This window comes from Bicyclus anynana, chromosome 19 (assembly GCF_947172395.1).
Source record: "Bicyclus anynana chromosome 19, ilBicAnyn1.1, whole genome shotgun sequence".
In the NCBI taxonomy this organism is placed as follows: Eukaryota; Metazoa; Arthropoda; class Insecta; order Lepidoptera; family Nymphalidae; genus Bicyclus; species Bicyclus anynana.
In genome coordinates, this window is record NC_069101.1 from 12,228,198 (window position 1) to 12,247,990 (window position 19,793).

Genomic DNA, 19,793 nt, shown 5'->3' on the forward strand with positions numbered 1-19,793 from the left:
ACTATAATTCGAATTTGGCAAAATTAAATATGTTTTATTGTCTATGGTCTGTAAAGTGACATTGACACAATTGAAAATTTCTTTTTACGCAGAATTTTAACAACTAATTTAGTAAGTAAGTACATCGTAATTATTATTCTTCTCACATAGATAAACAAAATAAATTAAATCAATTTACCATTGAGCACGGCATAAGCACGGCAAAGTTTTAATTAATGAATGCAACTGTATTTTTTCACGATGTAAATGTGTAGTGTTGGTGTAGTGCGTAGAGGCACAGTAGATATAATAAGGTAGAGGGATGTATCTATCTATGGTTTATTGTGTTATGTGTATAGATTTAAGGTTTGGCGGGAAAATCATAAGAATCACGAGTAGCTCTCGTTTTATTTTCATTTCAGAGTTTTATTGCTTAACGTAGAATGTATTTTATATTCAATATAGTTCTGTAAAAGTGCACAAGTGAAATGGGGTTAAGAGTGTTTTGCAAAGAATATATACTCTCTACGAGAGGTGTTTTGTTATTGAAACTAACACGTCAACGTACATGTTTTCTGTGTCAACGGTCAACCACACTATTTGTAGATATATAATATCTATTTTAACTTAATAATCTACAACCACACGTCAACTTTGGTCAACGACTAACGACGTCAATTTTTTTAACTTACCTTTATACAATTTACTGATTTAAAATATTCTGAAGAGATACCAAATATTGTGCTTTTATATTTAGAATGATATTGTTTAAAATTATGTAATTATTGGATGACAACATTTCTAAAGCGTTTATGTACCCGATGATTGTAGGTACCTACCATCAACGACATTCCTCTAAATTATATTAGTTATTTTTTTTAAGCATCGGCTTAACCACTTGAGCGCCACAACTGTTTTATCAGGAAGCTCCAAAGTTGGTCTCCCATCCAATAGCTGTCTTGAGTCAATGTTGCATAACAGTTTTAAATCGAATAAACACACACTTAAATTTTATTTTCAGATATTCATTAATAAATAGTTCAATATACCTACAATTACGCTTTGTAGGTAAGCTTTCACATCAATCAAAATAAACAAGAATTCCAAATGACTTGGGACATAACGTTAGGTAAGGTACCTATTTTCTGCTGATTTCATTTTCATAACCTTTCTGATGTCACGAAAGTTCCATGTTGACCAAATTCGTGTCGTCGCAAAAATGTTATACCGTATACACACGATTTTATATTGAGCATGCTTCACGAAAACGCAGGACTGAGTCTAAATTTTATAGCCTGGCTAAAAAATTAAAAAAAGAGGCATAATGATTTTTTTACCTTTTGTAAATAAAAGACGAGCCGACGACCATTCAATTATACTTAGCTAGCTTTTTATTCACCGAAAAAAAAAACAACGAATGAGATGATTCTTTTTAATGCTTTGGTTGTAAAGGGTGATCCCATAAACATAATAAGGATTTCATCAAAGGATGATCTTTGGTAGAGTTACGAATTGAACTTCTTGTTCTAAGAAATTTAACCCAAGTGCCAAAGGTCACTGGAAGAGATCTCTTGTAGAGATACGAGTTTCCTTGTACATCGTTTTTCTTTTATATTTTGTGTGTGTGTCTAATGCTGGTACTAAATGAAAAAAATAAAAAAAAATGTTTAATCAAATGCGGCTTTCAGATCTAAAATGGGGAATTTGGTGGCATTACCCCGCGTGGCTCGGAACGCACAGGCGTAGCGGTCGATCCCGGTCTATATCGTCGTCGTCGTCGTTATCAACCCATATACGGCTCACTGCTGAGCTCGAGTCTCCTCTCAGAATGAGAGGGGTTAGGCCAATAGTCCACCACGCTGGCCCAATGCGGATTAACAGACTTCACACACGCAGAGAATTAAGAAATTCTCTGGTATGCAGGTTTCCTCACGATGTTTTCCTTCACCGATTGAGACACGTGATATTTAATTTCTTAAAATGCACACAACTGAAAAGTTGGAGGTGCATGCCCCGGACCGGATTCGAACCCACACCCTCCGAAATCGGAGGCAGAGGTCATATCCACTGGGCTATCACGGCTCTCGGTCTATATCAATAACATATAATTATGATACTGATCGTAAAATCATTTGACATTATTATCCTAAACCTGCCTGCCTGCCTGTATAATACTTCCTTCGAGACAAGCTATTACAATTCTAAAGAGACTTTTTAAATGTTCATCCGTCATCAATGACAATTTACCTAAACATGTCGTTATCTAACAGCACTATAGAACAATAAATATTGATTTGCTTACGTAGCAACTTAGGTGTAAAGGCATACGAAAGAGTGAGAAAATGAAAGTTGTCACCTGTATTTTACTAGCGGATCTAGTAAAACTTCCCTTTAAAAGTTGCACCGAAAGAGCCGTGATAGCCCAGTGGATATGACCTCTGCCTCCGATTCCGGAGGGTGTGGGTTCGAATCCGGCCCGGGGCATGCACCTCCAACTTTTCAGTTGTGTGCATTTTAAAAAATTAAATATCACGTGTCTCAATCGGTGAAGGAAAACATCGTGAGGAAACCTGCATACCAGAGAATTATCTTAATTCTCTGCGAATGTGAAGTCTGCCAATCCGCATATGGGTTGATGACGTACGTAAAAGTTGCACAAGGAAGTAAGCTATCGGCGACAAACAGAGTTTTTAGCCGCTTCTATATAAGATTACTAAGGTATAGGTTTGCTTCCTAGCACAATAGTGAGCAACAGACAATTTATAATTAATATTGCCAAAATCAGCGTTACCAACGTATCAACCAGAAAAACATCTCGTAGTCTCCCATTTACCACTACCATGGTCACCCTACAATCGAGCGAGCGTGCGCCCCAATAAAGAGTAATAGCCGTATCTATATTTTTTCTGTCACTGGCATCACGAAAGCTTCCAACCTCTTATCCGATTGTCAGTCCCCGATAGAACTTGGTGGAATTTTAAAGTCTCAACAATGCAGCGGCCTTACCAACGTCGGTATTTGAGACCGAATACTATGCACGAGACATCTCATGGCGGTAAAATTAATTTCCCTTGTTGATTACAATTTATATTGCATGATGTCCCGTGACTACTTATGGCTCATATAAGAACTTATATAATTTAGTCGAAATCCCAATTTAATCATTAGTCTGAGACGTGCTAATTCTTTCATGAAAAGTCTTTCAAGGTGTTGGAATGGTGACTCGAATCCGAAGTGTTGGTCGGGCCGAAGATATTAAGCGGGTTATAAGTAGCCGCTGGATGTAGGCAAAACGTGTTGTTTGGAAATCCTTAAGAGACGTTCAGCTGACTATGTTCAGGTGGACTTCCATCGCCTGATGATGATGATTAAAGCGCAAGTGTTTTCGACTACACATTGCTGATGGAGCTCGTGTCAGTCAGGGTTATGTATGCGGCCATGGATCACTAAAACTCTGATTGCAATGGATGACCAACACTTGGGTACATTTGGGTTGACAAACGCTGTCTAGTTTGCAGTCATGACGAAGTAATGAATGTGTGAACCCCATTATCAATAAGTTTTTGTTTAACTTTACGTTAACTTAATTTTATATTTTTGTGTGCAATTAGATTTCGAGTACGTAGTGACAAAGAAGGCCCCACCGCGGCTGTGTTTTGGCACTTTGTTAGACCGCGAGGTACTACCAACAAGTGGGCCTGCTGTCAGCCCTTTTATGAGACGACAAATATATCCACCTAAGCCAAACTTGGGACCTGGTACTTATGAAAACAACCGTGATGCATTTTACGATCTCACACATAGGGTACAGTATACGATTTCAATTAAATATTTGGTATTCCAAGCATAAGTAAATTGCAGATCTCTATAAAATAATATTAAATAAAAAGATTTGATCATTTGTTTGTATTGAATAGACTGAAACTACTAGATCGATTTGAAGAATCATTTCACCAATGGAAAGCATTATCAGTATGAGCTGCATACTCCCACGGAAACGGGAGCGACGCGGATGAAACCGCGGGTTTCTGCTTCTTCTCTTCAATCTTTCAAATCTTCAACATTTTGTAATGCTGAAGATTTGAAAGATATTTTTGTCTTCTTTTAATTTGCCAATTCGTGTTTCCAAATAAGCTGGTCATGTTAAAATTGATGTCTTTAACAAACTGTTATTTTCCGGAACAAGCAAAATGTCCACTTGGTAACAGGTTAGTGGAAAATCATCGCCAATAAACAGTGCATCAGTTAGCTTTCAAGTAACATGTCTTTGCCGTGTTTGGCAAACGGGGGGTCACGACGGGTACGTCACGTAGGGGTCACCACTTTGCCCTGTGTGAAGGTGAGGTGCAAAAGACATGCTAAAGCTAAAAATATATAAGTGGTTAGCGGTGACATGTGCATGGGACTTACTATTGCGTTAGCAACTTATGGATAAACTACAAACTAAATAAAGTACTATGGATAGGCTACATCTCGGAGGCTGCCCTGTATTCGTCAATCTGAGGCGTATCTACGATGATGGATGATGATGATGATTATAATGAGATGCCCCATGTGCTTGAAATTGGAGACTTCCTCATAAGAAAGGTCAGAGTTTAGGAATATCTCTACGTGATCGAATCAGAAATGAGGAGATCCGCAGAAGAACCAAAGTCACCGACATAGCTCAACGTGTCGCGAAGCTGCAGTGGCAATGTGCGGAGCACATAGTTCGAAGAGCCGATGACGGTTGGGCTACCTAGGTGCTGGAATGGCGGCTCCGCACTAGAAAGCGTAGTGTTGGTCGACCCCCCACCAGGTGGGCTGACGACATCAAGCGAGTCACAGGTATTCGCTGGATGTAGGTGGCTCAGTATCGTGATGTTTGGAAGTCCCTACAAAAAGTCTATGTCCTGCAGTGGACGTCCATCGGTTGAAATGATGATGATGATGATAATGATGTACCCGAAATTACACCGACAACCAAACCCTTCATAGTATAAGACAGCAATTCCGCAGCCAAATGACTACAAAATATATTTTTCTTAATCTAGATATACAGCCAATGTTGCTACGGTCCCAAATCCCCGAGATGGAAAGTAAAACATGAATATCAGCCACCGCCGAGGGAACTTCCACCGCCGAAACCAATACCTCAGAACCGTGCGCCATTTAATTCTATATCAAAAAGAAAAGGATTGTTCAAACCTACCGAATCTCCTGCGTAAGATAATTTTATGGTTACCTACCCTATATTTTAATGAAGTATTTGGTACATATATTTTAAAAGTCCACGCAGAAAGAACGACGGTTTGACGGTTATTGCTTTGCTATAACCGTAATTCGAAAGATTATTGATATTTTTGAATTGCAGACCGTGTGATTACCTTCCATTGTACAAGAAGAGACAAATGAAATTTGCCTACAGTTTTACTGGAAAGAAAGTTTTGAGATGCGCAGTAGAGGTAAAAATATATACCTACCTACGACTTTATTTATTTCAGAATATATTGATAAATTCTGGAGACACGAATAAAATACAGAGATAAAGCTACTTCATAATAAATACTCTATTTCTAGATCAAATGCGTTCCTTACAATTTGGACGCTTGTGGTTATTGTGGGTGTTCATGCTCTGCGCAAGGTGATTATTGGCAGTATGAGAACAGAGTTTTCCTATGCAGGAAGCATTATGCCAGACTATTCAAGAACTGCTTGTCTAGATTTCAAGGTGTAAAATTAGCTGACTTCAAGGTAATAATTTTTTTTATGTATTGTTATATTATATGTATGTTCGTTACTGTTAGGGCATCCACATCCAATCACTTACTAATTGTAAGTTGGCCAAAGTTGGCCGATTAAATAGAAGGGTAAACTAATAGGTATAGTTCATATATGAGACCCCTTCTCTCTGTATTCTATTAAATCTATGGAGACCCCGCACAATGCACGTCTTTATCCAACTAATAACTTTTTTTTTTATTTACTTCAGGTTATACACCCATTTAAAATATACATAAATAAGTACAGATAATAATTAAATATAACAATTAAATAATAATTGGACACCGATCGCATCTGATTACCGATTCACTTTCGATTACGCACAATTAACCCACCAACGGTGACGTTTTGAATTGAACAATCGATACCTCCTTCAAACTATTTTCTTACGTAAAGGTGACCCCGGTCTCACAGACTGGGTTGGCACCAATACTCCAGAACCTGCGCTTCTTTAAAATTGCAAGGTGTGTGGACGATGGGGAAGGGTACTGCGGCAGCAACTCGAAATCACATCGAAAATCTTTGGCGGTAGTAAAAGTTATTCGAATTTTTAAAAATACCTGGTCTCATAGACCGTTAACGTTTTAAGCGTTAGCGTTGGTGGGAAAATTGTGTAACTAAGTTGTAAATAAACGCAATTTAGTCGTTCGTTAGTCGGCCAACTTATAATTCTCTTTTAATTTAAGTAGGTAGTTTACTTTCAATATAATTTATAATAAATTAAATTGGGTTTTGTTTTAGTCCGTGAGAGATTGTTTCTTCGCACATTCACATAATAGTTGCAAAGCTGCTTTAAAAATAATGAAGATTGAAGAAATAGAAAAGAAATTGAGAAAAGAAGCCTATCTCGATTTGTATTTCCCGCAACGCAAATTTTGTTTTGAAAACTAGTGTCTAGTAAGCAGTTTCTCCATTTAGCTTCGCAGCAGATTGGTACATATTTAATCAATATTATATTAAATATATTGAATATTTAGTTAATCATATTTATATATAGATCACATAGACAAACTAAAGAATGAAGTTAGTTTCGGTTTCAACTTTCAGAAATAGTAGTAATGTTGGCAACATTGAATTAATCAATCATCTGATTTTGTCTATGACTAGATTTGACCATAGACTTGCAAATGCATTTTGCGTTTGCGTTTGGCAACTTTTGTATTTGGAAGAACAACACTTGAGTGCCCTCTGTGCTTATTTATTATTTTGATATCGAATCAATAATAACTCAAAAGCAAAGTGAAATCATGAAGTTAGATTCCAATAATAAGATGATCAATGGTGATAGTGGTGCTGAAACGCCGGACGACGTCGTCGATCCACGTCAAAACGCCGAGGACATTATTGACGAGATTCTAGCGGAATTCTCAGAATCTCGATCGCCTGATGCCGTGAGAAATGGTAACGGCATACCAGAGAACTTGTTCAATATTATACAGCCACCTCGTACCAGAACCCCGGCCAATTCGTTCTCTGAGAATGCTACTTTAGAGGACATTGATCCGTCGTCCGATCTCGGGACGTCGATTCGAAACAAGTGCTTAGAGTTGGAGGAGATTCTCCAAAGTCTCAAATCTAGACTGAATCATGTTGTGCTTGATGAGAATATAGTCCTGAGCCCTGAAGCAAACTCCATGGAAGCACAGCTCGAGCACGACCTCGACACTGATTGCCAAGAGGAACTTTCCTTACAAGAGTTCCTCGAGATATTACATTCCCAAAACAAAATTACACCCAGCGGCGTCCAATGATCGCTTACAACGTTTTTTTATTTATATATATAAGGTATTAATATTATAAAAAGAATTTATTGTGTGCAAATTTGAGATTAGACCATTATTACTATGAAATTATTAAACATTTAGATAAAATATGGTTGTTGCATTTTATTTTTAACTAACTGACGCCGCGCGGTTTCCCCCGTAGTTTCCGTTTCTGTACCAATATGGGGATAATGTATAGCCTATAGCCTTCCTCGATAAATGAGCTTTCTAACACTGAAAGAATTTTTCAAATCAGACCAGTAGTTCATGAGATTAGCACGTTCTAACAAACAAAGTAACAAACTCTTCAGATTTATAATATTAGTATAGATTAAAACACTTTGTAATAAATAGTAAAAAATATATATCTTTATTTTAACAAACAACATTTGGGCAAAAACAAATAATGCTTATTTTTAATGACTAACAAACATTTTTAATGTATCAAGTAATTAAATTGTCTTATCTGCAAGTACAAATATTTTTACATGTTATCAAAAAGATCGTTGACTTCTGAACTTATTTGGACATCAGTTAGCTCGGGCACTGTATCAGTTTCATACAACTGACTGTCGTCAGAATGCGATTTGATTGTGCTTAAACTATTCTCACTTTGCAAAATATAATTTACATTCTGTGCATTTATCATTTCAATAACATTGTTCCTCTTCCGATCAGCAAGTTCTAATACAAAAGTTTTTAGCCAATTATTATACAGGTTTGGTTCAGATTTAATACATTCATTTCTGAAATGCATCATTGCATCTAGAGCTCTACTGAAATTACCATCTAAGTTGCCAAATATCATACTTTCAATAGCGTCACACATTTGTGAGGAAAGGTCAGCCACAGTTTTCCCTTCCTGTTTGAGTGCCTCATAATCACTCACTGCATTTATAGTACCTATTCTCACAACACTTTCTGATTTTTTGAAACTATTAAGATCAATTTTGGGTATATCATTTGTGATGTCAAAGGATGTGGATGGTTGGTTTTGTTGACAATAATCATCAATATCCATAGCTTGAACTTGCTTTTTATCCCTCTTTTTGACTTCCACTTTATTCAGAACAAAGGATTTTTTCAACTTTTCAATAACATCTCTAGATTTCTTTTCAATTAATGGTGGGATTTTAAATAACATCATAATATCATCCCTCGGTTGAGGTAAAGGTTTACCAGGATGCATGGCTCTGTAAGCAATGCAATCTAAGATATACTGAGCGGATGGGCTGACCATTTTAGCTATTGGGAATGCTTCAGTGTCATCAAACTCAGATTCATCATATGCATTTGTTAAATCCATGGCTTTTATAAGTTCTTTAAAGCAATCAACTTGTTCATCAGTACATGTGTATTTTTTCAAGTTTGTGACAGGAAATGCCATATTTTTTATTTCATCTTTATAGCAAATACCAACCATGGATAAACATACAAAGTTGCTTGTGTCTATCACAGGCATAAGAGCATACATTTTTGGTGCATTTCCATTGTTATAAACTCTTCGTACAATCCCAACCAAATCCAATTCAAGGAGGCATTCAACTAAACATCTTAGCGCATATTGGGCTTTTTTATTATGTTTTCTCCCAAAAACATAAGACAAGCCATCTCCATTTAAATTTTGCCATGTGATGTTGCTGGCTTTTGTAAAACCATACACTTTTAATGATTTTTGCCCAGGATCATACAGCATACTTTTATCACAGTCTGAAAAAGGAATGATTTGTTGTCCATATTCATAGCCATTAATAACATTATCAGAAGTAACTGTTGTTTGATCTTCTGTGTTAATATGTATCTTATCTTTTTTAACCCCTTCTGAAGAACTAGCTGTATTGGTGACAGGATTCCTGATTGCTTTATTCCATTTCTTGACAACTGGTTCATCCTTAATTCTTATATAAGCTGAAACAGGTATCTTTATATTTGGACCTATACTCAAATCAACATTCCAAGGTACAGCATTAGTAGCCTTTTTCTTGTGGAATAGTAAGTATCTCATAGTATAATCAAATGTGGCTGTTGCCCCTTTAGTTTCCTCAACAAAGAGTCTTGCTAGTTCTATATCATAGTTTTTGTTCTCTTCAGAGTAAATATCTGGCCCAATGACATCAACTTCAAAACCTTCTTCTTGAAAACCAGATATTGCCTGTAACAAATGTTATATACATAAATGGCTAGTAAAGTAATTGAAAATTCTCAATATGTACTTAAAAGTAAGTCTAAGCCATAAAATATTTGTATGTCTTTTTTTTCATATAATTATATGTAAACTTTCCCCTTTACAGTCCCCACAAAATTTTAATTTATTTCTTCATTTTGATTTTTACCTGTTTGATTTGCTTCTCATCTGTATCACAAGGCACAATAAAGTTGGTCATTAATATTATTTTCTTCTGAGCAATTTTGGTAGAGAACACACCATTTTTTATATGTTCAGCTGCGACTAAGAGTGCATCAAACCAATTTCCTTTTGATTTTGAAGGCTGAAAATAAAATTGGAACTTTTAGAAAAAGACTACATAAAAGTCTATGTTAACATAGATTTCAATGCTCATCTATTTATTTAATGCCAGACAATCATAATTTTTTTTTGTTTTGATATTTACATGTGCCAAACTTAGAGCTCTCTATTCAAGGCTGCTTGTCTTATACTGTGACTTAATGCTCAATAACCTCCTCTATCTTTCAGTGAAAGTCCCATCTCTTGATGAACCACCAATCTTTTGATGAACGCTTTCACCATTCCAAAGATTGCTTGAAGAAGAAAAGAAGCTTATTTGTGTTACAGTATTGTGCAAATTACTATAAGCATTGGATAATACACAGTTCTTTTGAAATCACAGACTGCCTCCTCCTCCTCTGTGTGTTGTAGTTCCTCATGTGTGAGGGTTATGACCACCTCCATCATCTTTTTCTATCTCCGGCTGTTTGGAGAGCATCATAGATAGTAGAGTTAAGTAAGTGTGGTTTTGACCTGGTTGGATCAAGGTCTCGGGCCCTTGCCACCTTTTTCCTTCCACCTTGCCAGTAACAAATTATTTTTCCAGTTTGGAAAAATTCACATTTCACTTTGAAATCTTGACACAGACACTTAAATTTTATTTATTTATTGATAATTTGTGATGTAATAATGAAGGAACCTTACCTCGGTTGGAAGACTTCGTATCATTGACCATGAAGGAGTCTGCAGTTCAGTTAACATCTCTATATTTTTACAAGTTCCTGGTGCTTGCTCGGCTAAATTATTTTTAGTAGTCTTTGAACCTAGCAATAGTATACCCAACAAGTTCTTCCCTTGGCTTATAATCTTACGCTCAATGATGCGTCCAGCGCATTCCCTTCCCTTCTCGAAGAACGATTGTCCATTCTTTTCTTCAGGAACCGACACCTTTCTGCCGACATCCAATATTATTATGGTGGCTTGATCAACTTTTGTAGGAGCCATTTTATTGAAGTTACCGTTACTCTTTCTGGGATATCTATACTTTAAACTTTTTAAATATAAATAGACAGGTTTAAAAATAAAAAATTTAACCAACTTGGAGCCTTTTGTTTACTGTTTTGATAAAATGCAAGTTGAAACAAGTTCGCACGATTGGCGGGTTTATGGTGTAGTTTTTTTTTAATGTAAACGATTTTTGAGCAACCATCGCACAACATTTTTTAAAGGTTTTTTTTGGAAAATGTAATTAAACTGCAATTTTTCGTTTTCCATTGAAAAAATTGCTGAAATTTACATTATTATTTTCTGTATAAAAATTAGAAAAACAAAAATAGAAATTCAGAAATTAATTTTAAAAAGGTCAAAGATATATTATACCGGACAAAGAAAGAACTAGAACCATAGATAATACACTTAAATACACTTATACTGGTATAGATGCGCAACGTTGAAAAAATTTCTAGTGTTTTTTATCCACTAAATATAGATGGTGCTAAATATTGAAATGTCTGCGTCGTACCAAGTAAGTCAAAAGATGGCGCTGTTTAGCATTACCGAAGGGTTTATATCGAAGTTCTACATCTAAATATTTTAAAGGCAATCATGGTAAAAATTTGATAACCTATTAGTTATTGTGTTACATACAACACAATAATATTACATAGGTTACCAAATTTTTATCATAATCTATTAGGGGATGTTCGTAAAATAAAACACTGAAATATTTATTTACTTTTATATTTAGAATGTATTTTATAGTACTGGTATGCGTGTGTTTTAATAAAATCATTTTCATTAAATTTCGCCATTTTACCTTTTAATATTTTATTTACCCCCATACACCAACTGTTAACAATAAGTTTTATTGACAATGCAATGATAAATTCTTTTAATTTAGAAAAATGCGTTGGACATTTTAAAACTATATTAAAATCGCAGTACATTTCAATGTGAAACTTTATTTCATTGGCTAATAGTCGAGACTCCGGTGATTCCTGCATGCACCGAGCGATTGAATGAAACACATCTTTCATCAATATTGAAAATTCATTACTTGGGTAATGTAACGACTTTTTGGTGTAGTCCCTTTCATATATATATGAAGCATCTTGTTTTTTTTTTGAAATTAGCGACTCGGTGCAAACAGGACATTTTTTAAAAACTATTCTTGCTTTTTTTAATATCCAGCCCGCCACATATTTTTTTGTTTCTTTATTAATAAAATTTTTACCGGTCTCTTGGCTGGGCTGGATAGGAGTCTCTAACTCTTCTAATAATAAATTTATACTTTGCACATTTTTACGACTTTCATTTTTGTCAGCGCAAGTTTCTTTCTGTAAGAAATTTTCCATTGATTTAAATAAAACATTATTGTCGTCCTCACAGTTGGCGTTTACAGAATGGGGGGTTCCGAAGCTGTTGATAATTAAAGTTTTATAAGAATTTATAAATTGATCACACGTAGGGTTTGTGTTTCTCACACCATTACTGCGAATTTTACAAAAAAAGTTTTCAAGCGGATCTTGATTTAAGTTTCGTGGGAGCAGGCTTGTCACGTTAAAGTTATTTTGTAAAAAGGTCCACATTTCTCTATATATGCGAATATTATGTATAAAATTCTTTATAGACGGAACTTTTTCATATACTGTGGTACCATTTTTCATTTTTTTTTCATAGCCCATTGACCTTAAGACGGGTAATACCTGCTCCCATAATTTAAAATGTGGCGAACCATTTTTTAGGCAACACCTAAACTTTTTGCTGCTATCTTTATAATTATGTCCATTGAACGAATCAAATAGCTGGTCCATTATACGTAGCAAATCTGCTGTGTCTTCACATTCTTTTGGAAGGATTCCATGTTCTGTAAAAATAAAACACTGATATCATAATTTATTACTACTTACTATACAGTAAAAATGAAACATATTGAAATCCACAAACAATTATAGAAAATAACATATTATGCAGCATTTATTTGAAAGCTTGTTTTTGTGATTCAATGTTTGAGAAAAGTTTTATTAATTTTTTAATTTTACATACATTTCAGATAAAATAAACATACAAAATAGTAAAAATAGTTTAATTAAGTAAATGTTATTAATTTTAGCATAATACTTACTAGTGCAAAATTTAATAGCATTTGATAATCTTTGGCTGAACACCTGTGCAGCATACTTTACTTTTATTTTTGGTATTTTTTCTTTTATAACATGTGAATCAGTCAATTTATTGACTAGTCTTAATTCATCCTCTTCGTCATCTTTTTCCATAAACATCAGTAAATGTTCCCATTTACCCACTTTAACGATACCATTTTCAATGAATCTTAAATTCTTAAGTAATAAATTATTTCTTATACCTTTTAAGAGGTGTGGTGGGTCAAAGAGAGGAAATATTTTGATGCCATCAACTTCAAAGCTGTCACTTTTAAACTCTTCACCCTTTTTTACATATTCCTGCACAGTGTCCTCATGTAAACTTTTAATTGTGCTCATATTCGTGGTAGACTGGTCACACACGGTGCAAATAATTTTTAAGCCTGTTGAAGAAATAGCTCTTATGGATTCTTTTATAAGAATTTTTAAATCATCCTTTTTAGTGGCACTTTGACAAAAAGTAAATGAAATGGGCTGCTTAAATTTTCCCTTGATGCTTTTAATCATAATCACTAATGCATGGTCAGCTATTTTCTTCGTTTTTTTGTAACCAAAGTCTTCAAATCCAATTATTTCTTTACAGGAAGTATTATAATAGAGACCAGGTGATAAAGCAACTTCATCGAAAATAAGACTGCACAACCTTTTCTCCATTGGTAGTTTTCTCACTGCTTTCTTTAAATTCTCTATAATATGTAAATTAATTCCTGGCTTCATAACTACATAACTTAAAAGTTTTTGTAATGTTCTCTTAGAAGGCAGAACAAACAGCTTTTTAAGTAGATTATAGCCTTTAGGGCTTTGTTTCAAAATCGTCAAACAAAGTATTTTCTCTTTTAATGAATATTTTCGTCCCCTTGGCCTTTTTCCATGTTTTAACTGCATTGTCATGAAAATTTTCATGGGTTCTGGAAATTGTTCGATAACTTCTAAAAATGCTTTTGATTTAGAAATTCTTCCCGCCATTCTTATCATTTGGGTTTGAGTTTCACATTTTTTTCGTAGTTTCGTAATAGTTTCCTTAAGCGAATCAATTTTCTTTACAAGACCTGAAAAACGAAAATACAATAAAAATACAAACAAAAAAAATTCGTAGCAATAGATTAAGATTTCAAAAAGGGAAAGATATAAAGTAAATATGCCAACAATTTTTTAAGGTGGCACCATTCTAAAAAAACATATATTCGCTTTAGACTTTTATATCCCCATTTATTATATTTTTAAAATTACGTTTTATTTCTTTATTTATAGTTTTATTAGACATGCTGTAAAACACTTAGCTCTATACCTCAAAAACTACTAAACCAATTATGATGAAACTTGCACTGCTCCCGGAGTATACCTTTACTACAGCCAAACTCCATGTAAAATGTTTTCTTTTTGTTTTTTTTTTTATTACTATTTTTAATTTTAAATATAAATATACTTAAACAATACTCATCACTATCTAGCCCCAAAGTAAGCATACAGAGTAGCTTGTGTTATGGGTACTAAGATAGTTGATATATTAATATTAATATACATTTATATACTACATATAAATACTTATATAATGTATAAATACACACAGACACTGGAAAACACCCATGCTCATCACACAAATATTTTCCTGTAGTGGGAATCGAACCCACGGCTGTGGATGCAGCAAGCAACCCACTGTGCCACGCGGCCATGGTTTATCAACAAACAAACTAAAAATGAAGGTACAAGGTTATTTAAAATTATGTATTCTTTGTTTGTAAAATGTCATTTGAAAGATATTAACTATACTCCTTATGATTAACGGTTGCCTGGAAGATATCACTTTAGAGATAAGGCTGCCGTTACACCATACCTGTTACATTTTTTCCTTTTAATTTAATTTGTAAAAGTCGAAAGTCCCAGTAAAATTGATTCAGCCATTCCAAAGATTAGCCCGGACAAACAGACAGAGAAAAATTTTAAAAAGTTCGTTTGTATTTGTTTATTGTGTATATATATAAATATATGCACTTAAGAAAACAACAACTTCTTTTGAAATCACAGACAGACACTTCAAGTTTATTAATGTGTATTGATTTTGATAATATATAAGATATTTATATTATAAAATTTTTTACCTCTAGATTTATGTGAAGTGACCAGTGAAGCCCCATGCACACCTCTATTTATTTATTTATTTATTTATTTATTTGTAACGCCAACAATGACAGCAGAAAACATTATATATAAGTGAGTTACAAAATTATTGAACTACTGCAGCCATCTTTTACAGGCATTCACAACACTGCAGAGTCCGGTTAAAAACTTAAAGTAAAAGATTAACTTACAATCTAAAATAATTTACAATAATAAAAAAAATAATTAAAATGTCAAAATCAAGAAGGTTTACAATGTTAATTAAAATGTCAAAATCAAGAAGGTTTACAATATTAATTAAAATGTCAAAATCAAATAATTGAGTTTAAGAAAGGGATGTCATTAATTAATACATAAGCTAAAGTCATAAATTAATATATAAAAATAAACAATAATACAATTAATTAATAAAAATAACAATAATAATAATATTTACAGAAATGATGTTATCTTTTATCTCTATATTTAGGCACTTTATTAGAAACTGAAAATAATAAACAAATGATTTCATTACACACATACTAATATTAAAAAGCTAAAAGTTTTGTTTAGTTAAACGCGCTAATCTCAGGAACTACTGGTTTGAATTGATAAATGATTTCTGTGTTGGATTATTCAGATGACTGTATGACATCACCACATAATAAAATAGTAGTGGAATATCAATGGAAAATGGGACAATAGGAAGAAATTATTCCTCTTGAGAGGTATTGATAGGTAATGATTATGTATTGAACCAAACTCTGAATACTCAAAATCAATCAATCAAAGTCAAAATATTCGTTTTTAAAGGTCTGAGATGAAACACCAAACTAAATCAGTAGGTGCACTGCATAGACAGTAACAAATATATAAAAAAATAATTAATGAGATTTTTGCATTTTTAATACACTATGTACTATGTATTTCATAGAATACTTTGAATAGTAAGGAAAACTCACCATTTAAAAGAAAATCAAAGTTGGTTGCAGGAAGAGTTGTAGCAGTAGTTAGTGTCACTTGTTCTTCAGCTGGATTGTTTAGAACAACTTGTTGAGGTTCCATTAAAGAAGAATGAGGTGTGCTTGTAGATGTTGCCACAACAGATCCCAAAGCTTGTGCTTGAAGACCTTCTGCTGCTAAAATGTAATTGCAATCTCAGAGTTAGTACATAATCTTTTTCATTTGCTTCTTTATCTATACTAATCTATACTAATATTATAAAGAGGTAAAGTTTGTAAGTTTGTAAGTTTGTCACATTTTTTAAATGGGGTAATCTTCGGAACTACTGGTCCGATTTTAAAAATTCTTTCAGCAGTAGAATGCTACATTTTCGGGGAGTGCTATAGGCTATATTTTATATTGGTATCATATATATTAGCCGAGTTATCACAGTTTTTGTCACACAGGTCGGACAAAAAATCCTCTTAAACAGACTTATTCGCATGCGCTGCCTTAACTATTGTGTAAAATTGAAATTAATGTATTGAGACTTTATGTATCTTTGAAAGTTCTACAAAAAAGTCCGCGACACCATATATCTATCTTCTATATATTAGCAGATATAGTACCTTTTGTGTTTTAAAAATTATTAATTTTATATACTTAGGTTTGCGTCATTATTTATGCTACTTAACTTAAATCCTTATCAAAATAAATTATTTAATAATCACAAGGATATTATGGAGATAAGATTTGCCCTTTACAGCATGTTAATTACTTAAATAGTTTCGGAGATAATACAAAATTTCTAAAAGACGCAGAAATTCCGCTATATGACGCCCAGCGCTTTCATTTACGTAGTTCCCGTTCCCGTGTGAATATGGGGATCAAACATAGCCTATGACACTCGCAAATAACGTAGCTTTCTATTGGTAAAACAATTTTTCAAATCGATCCAGTAGATCCAGAGATCTTCCGTTTAGGAAAGGGATAGGGTACGGCGAAGGTAGGGGTAGGATGGGGGTAGGGGTAGGATGGGGGTAGGGGTAGGATGGGGGTAGGGGTAGGATGGGGGTAGGGTGTAGGTAAGGTAAGGGTAGGTTTGGGGTAGGGTAGGGGTAGGGTGGGGGTAGGGGTAGGGTAGGGTAGGGGTAGGGTGGGGGTAGGGGTAGGGTAGGGTAGGGGTAGTAGTAAAGTTGACATCGAAATTTACGCGGACGAAGTCGCGGGCGTCCGCTAGTTATTTTATATACTCATAGAAGGGACATTCATAGGAGACCCATAGTTTGATAGTTGCATCATACATGACTGTTTTTCTCATTTTTAATAGGTATATTAAAAATGGGTTTTATATGGAAAGTGGTCTATGACAAGACAATATCTGGCCGTTAATTTAAAATAATTGCACCATCTTTTATTGGAGAAGCAATTTAAGAGTATACAATAAGTAGGATTACAAGTTCTTCATGGATTACAACTTTACAACTGTAGATAGATAACTGTAGGTAAAGATCTGATTTTTGTTAAATGTTACAGATTAAATTATCAATTCACTGTAATACTATTTTTATAAATAATATTTTATTAGTTTTGTAAAAGAAGCTTTGAGTAAAAGATTTTTTAGTTACTAGTTAGTACTGATCACCCATGTGGCCTCGTCAGATGTCCCCTTAATAAACAATAATAATCCTTGAATTTTAACATAGAGAAATTCATTTTGATTGGTTCAGCCATTTAGCCTTGAACAGGTAACAGACAGACAGACAGACAGACAGACAGACAGACAGACTTACTTTTGCATTTATAATATAAGTATAGATTATTTATTGACTTACTTAAATGCAATGTAGGTACTGCATTTCCGGTGAGCCGGTGACTTGGCAATTGAAAATATTTCTCGAAATGTCTGTAGCAGAGCCGGACATTATTGTATATATATTCATTGCCATATTCTTGAGTTGTTGAACTTAATACAGCTTTCCAAGAATTAAACTTTTCCTCGTGTTGGAATTGCCACTTTGGAAATCGATGCAGTGGACCTGAAAGTATGAGGAATTGAATATAAATAGCAGTTGCATTTAAGAATATAATAAGTTATAATAACCTTGCCTGCCCCACTGCTCTTAGAGTTTAAAACAAAACAAAACCTATAAAGTATAAAATAAAATTAGTCAGCTGGGCTCTCACACTATTTTATGGTTAATTTCTCGTCTTTATAACTTCATTCATAATTGCACAGACAATACCTTCAGTTTTCCCAAAGAAGTCACCAAATTGCAACCAAGATACAGATACAGAATTTGATCTACATGTGGCCCAGTAAGGGCCTTGTAGAACTGTACATGCAACTCCTTGCTCTTCCATATTGCCACACTAGCTTAGTTAGAGTAACTAATTACTATAGGCCTGCGCCATTTCTCTTTGCCAAGGGATAGCAGGGTAACACCCTTGTCCACAGCAACAACATCCTAATACATATTTACATTCATCTTGAGAAAGTGATCTCTGACATTGCACACCTCACGATTATGGAGGTTCTTGGCATTAAGGAAACCACATCCTCCACACTCGCGAGGGAGGTACAACCTCATTACAGATGAACGGGGGTGATGCATCTGGTATGAAATCAGCAGTTTGCGGACTTAGCAGTTCAGGGAATCCAGTTCTGTTTAAGTGTGTATGAGTAATGGTATAACCCAGCTATTGAACCTTGTTACCGCCTAATAAAAGACTTTTTAGAACATTTTTCAGGCGGCTGGAGAAGCGTTCCTTTACTAACTGTTTCATATTTCCTGTCTCAATACCAAGTGCTTCTGACAATCCAAAGTATTTATAGGTCTCGCTTTCACGGAGTGGTCTGAGAATGACAGTTTCTGAAATAACTATATTCTCTGCACTAACTATCCTGCCTTGCTCTACATTGATAACCGCACACTTGTCTACACCAAATTCCATCCTTATGTCATTGCTAAAGTTTTATTAATATTAAATTTTCATTTTATATATTTACCAAGGAACAAATTCAAAATGGAGGTAAGTGTATATCGCTAGTCACTTTACACCTATTAGTACGGATTAGAGAAAAGAATCACATCATATAACACGTAGCTAACTTTAATAGAAAAACAAACTTAGTACTTACCATCTACAGTACACCCAAAATAACATTTCATCAGTGATTTTCTGGGCATTTTGTCCGATTACGAATGCAGGTAAGTCGAATGAAGCAGGAAACAGAAACCAATATGAAAAGCCGGGTAAAATCGTTTTGTGAAGAAGTTGCCGAGTCCAAATGCAGTCCAAGTCGTCGTTTTTTAAAGAAATCACTTAAAACACTAAAATACAGAAGGAGAGCGTAATCAAAATTCACCAAGCAAGCCACATTCCACCACAAACACAACGTAACGGCTTTCGAATTTTGAATGAAGTCAGTAATTTTTTTTTTTATAACCTTTTTACGGCTTAAACTTCTAGCCTTTTTGGCTTTAGCCCTGCCATCTAGTCACGACTCTACAAAACTCAGATAAAAATTTTACTTCCACGAGCGCTAGATGTCGCTAATTTTTTTGTGAATATTCAACTCTGAATTTGTATGACTGTTTCACCCCCTAGAACCCAGAGTCATGGTGCTATACTTAACAT

General features: G+C 34.4%; 4 protein-coding genes across 5 annotated transcripts; 1 reads left to right on the plus strand and 3 right to left on the minus strand.

Moving 5' to 3' along the window:
* Positions 1 to 342: 342 nt before the first annotated feature.
* LOC112044597 (uncharacterized) lies at positions 343 to 7,617 on the plus strand. 2 transcript variants are annotated; one of them, XM_024080478.2, is made up of 7 exons: positions 343 to 1,108; positions 3,591 to 3,784; positions 5,013 to 5,182; positions 5,333 to 5,423; positions 5,539 to 5,712; positions 6,484 to 6,675; positions 6,790 to 7,617. In XM_024080478.2, exons 1-6 carry the CDS (start codon positions 1,087 to 1,089, stop codon positions 6,631 to 6,633), a joined length of 801 nt encoding a protein of 266 aa, XP_023936246.2. In that variant the 5' UTR covers positions 343 to 1,086; the 3' UTR covers positions 6,634 to 6,675; positions 6,790 to 7,617. The 2 variants fall into 2 exon arrangements, with proteins under 2 accessions (XP_023936246.2, XP_023936247.2); XM_024080479.2 differs by lacking the exon at positions 6,790 to 7,617 and having other exon boundaries at positions 343 to 810; positions 1,001 to 1,108; positions 6,484 to 6,759.
* A 228-nt stretch (positions 7,618 to 7,845) lies between these two features.
* LOC112044595 (X-ray repair cross-complementing protein 5) lies at positions 7,846 to 11,123 on the minus strand. Its single transcript, XM_024080475.2, has 3 exons — positions 10,657 to 11,123; positions 9,839 to 9,994; positions 7,846 to 9,657 (listed from the first exon to the last, which is right to left on the minus strand). The coding sequence occupies exons 1-3, from the start codon at positions 10,954 to 10,956 to the stop codon at positions 7,990 to 7,992; spliced, it is 2,124 nt and encodes a 707-aa protein (XP_023936243.2). The 5' UTR covers positions 10,957 to 11,123; the 3' UTR covers positions 7,846 to 7,989.
* A 552-nt stretch (positions 11,124 to 11,675) lies between these two features.
* On the minus strand, positions 11,676 to 14,108 carry LOC112047568 (uncharacterized). Its single transcript, XM_024084710.2, has 2 exons — positions 13,076 to 14,108; positions 11,676 to 12,817 (listed from the first exon to the last, which is right to left on the minus strand). The coding sequence occupies exons 1-2, from the start codon at positions 14,085 to 14,087 to the stop codon at positions 11,679 to 11,681; spliced, it is 2,151 nt and encodes a 716-aa protein (XP_023940478.2). The 5' UTR covers positions 14,088 to 14,108; the 3' UTR covers positions 11,676 to 11,678.
* Positions 14,109 to 15,676: 1,568 nt separating this feature from the next.
* Positions 15,677 to 19,754, minus strand: LOC128199195 (uncharacterized). The gene is made up of 4 exons (XM_052887604.1): positions 19,294 to 19,754; positions 17,987 to 18,190; positions 16,172 to 16,348; positions 15,677 to 15,714 (listed from the first exon to the last, which is right to left on the minus strand). Exons 1-4 carry the CDS (start codon positions 19,340 to 19,342, stop codon positions 15,677 to 15,679), a joined length of 468 nt encoding a protein of 155 aa, XP_052743564.1. The 5' UTR covers positions 19,343 to 19,754.
* Positions 19,755 to 19,793: the final 39 nt, after the last annotated feature.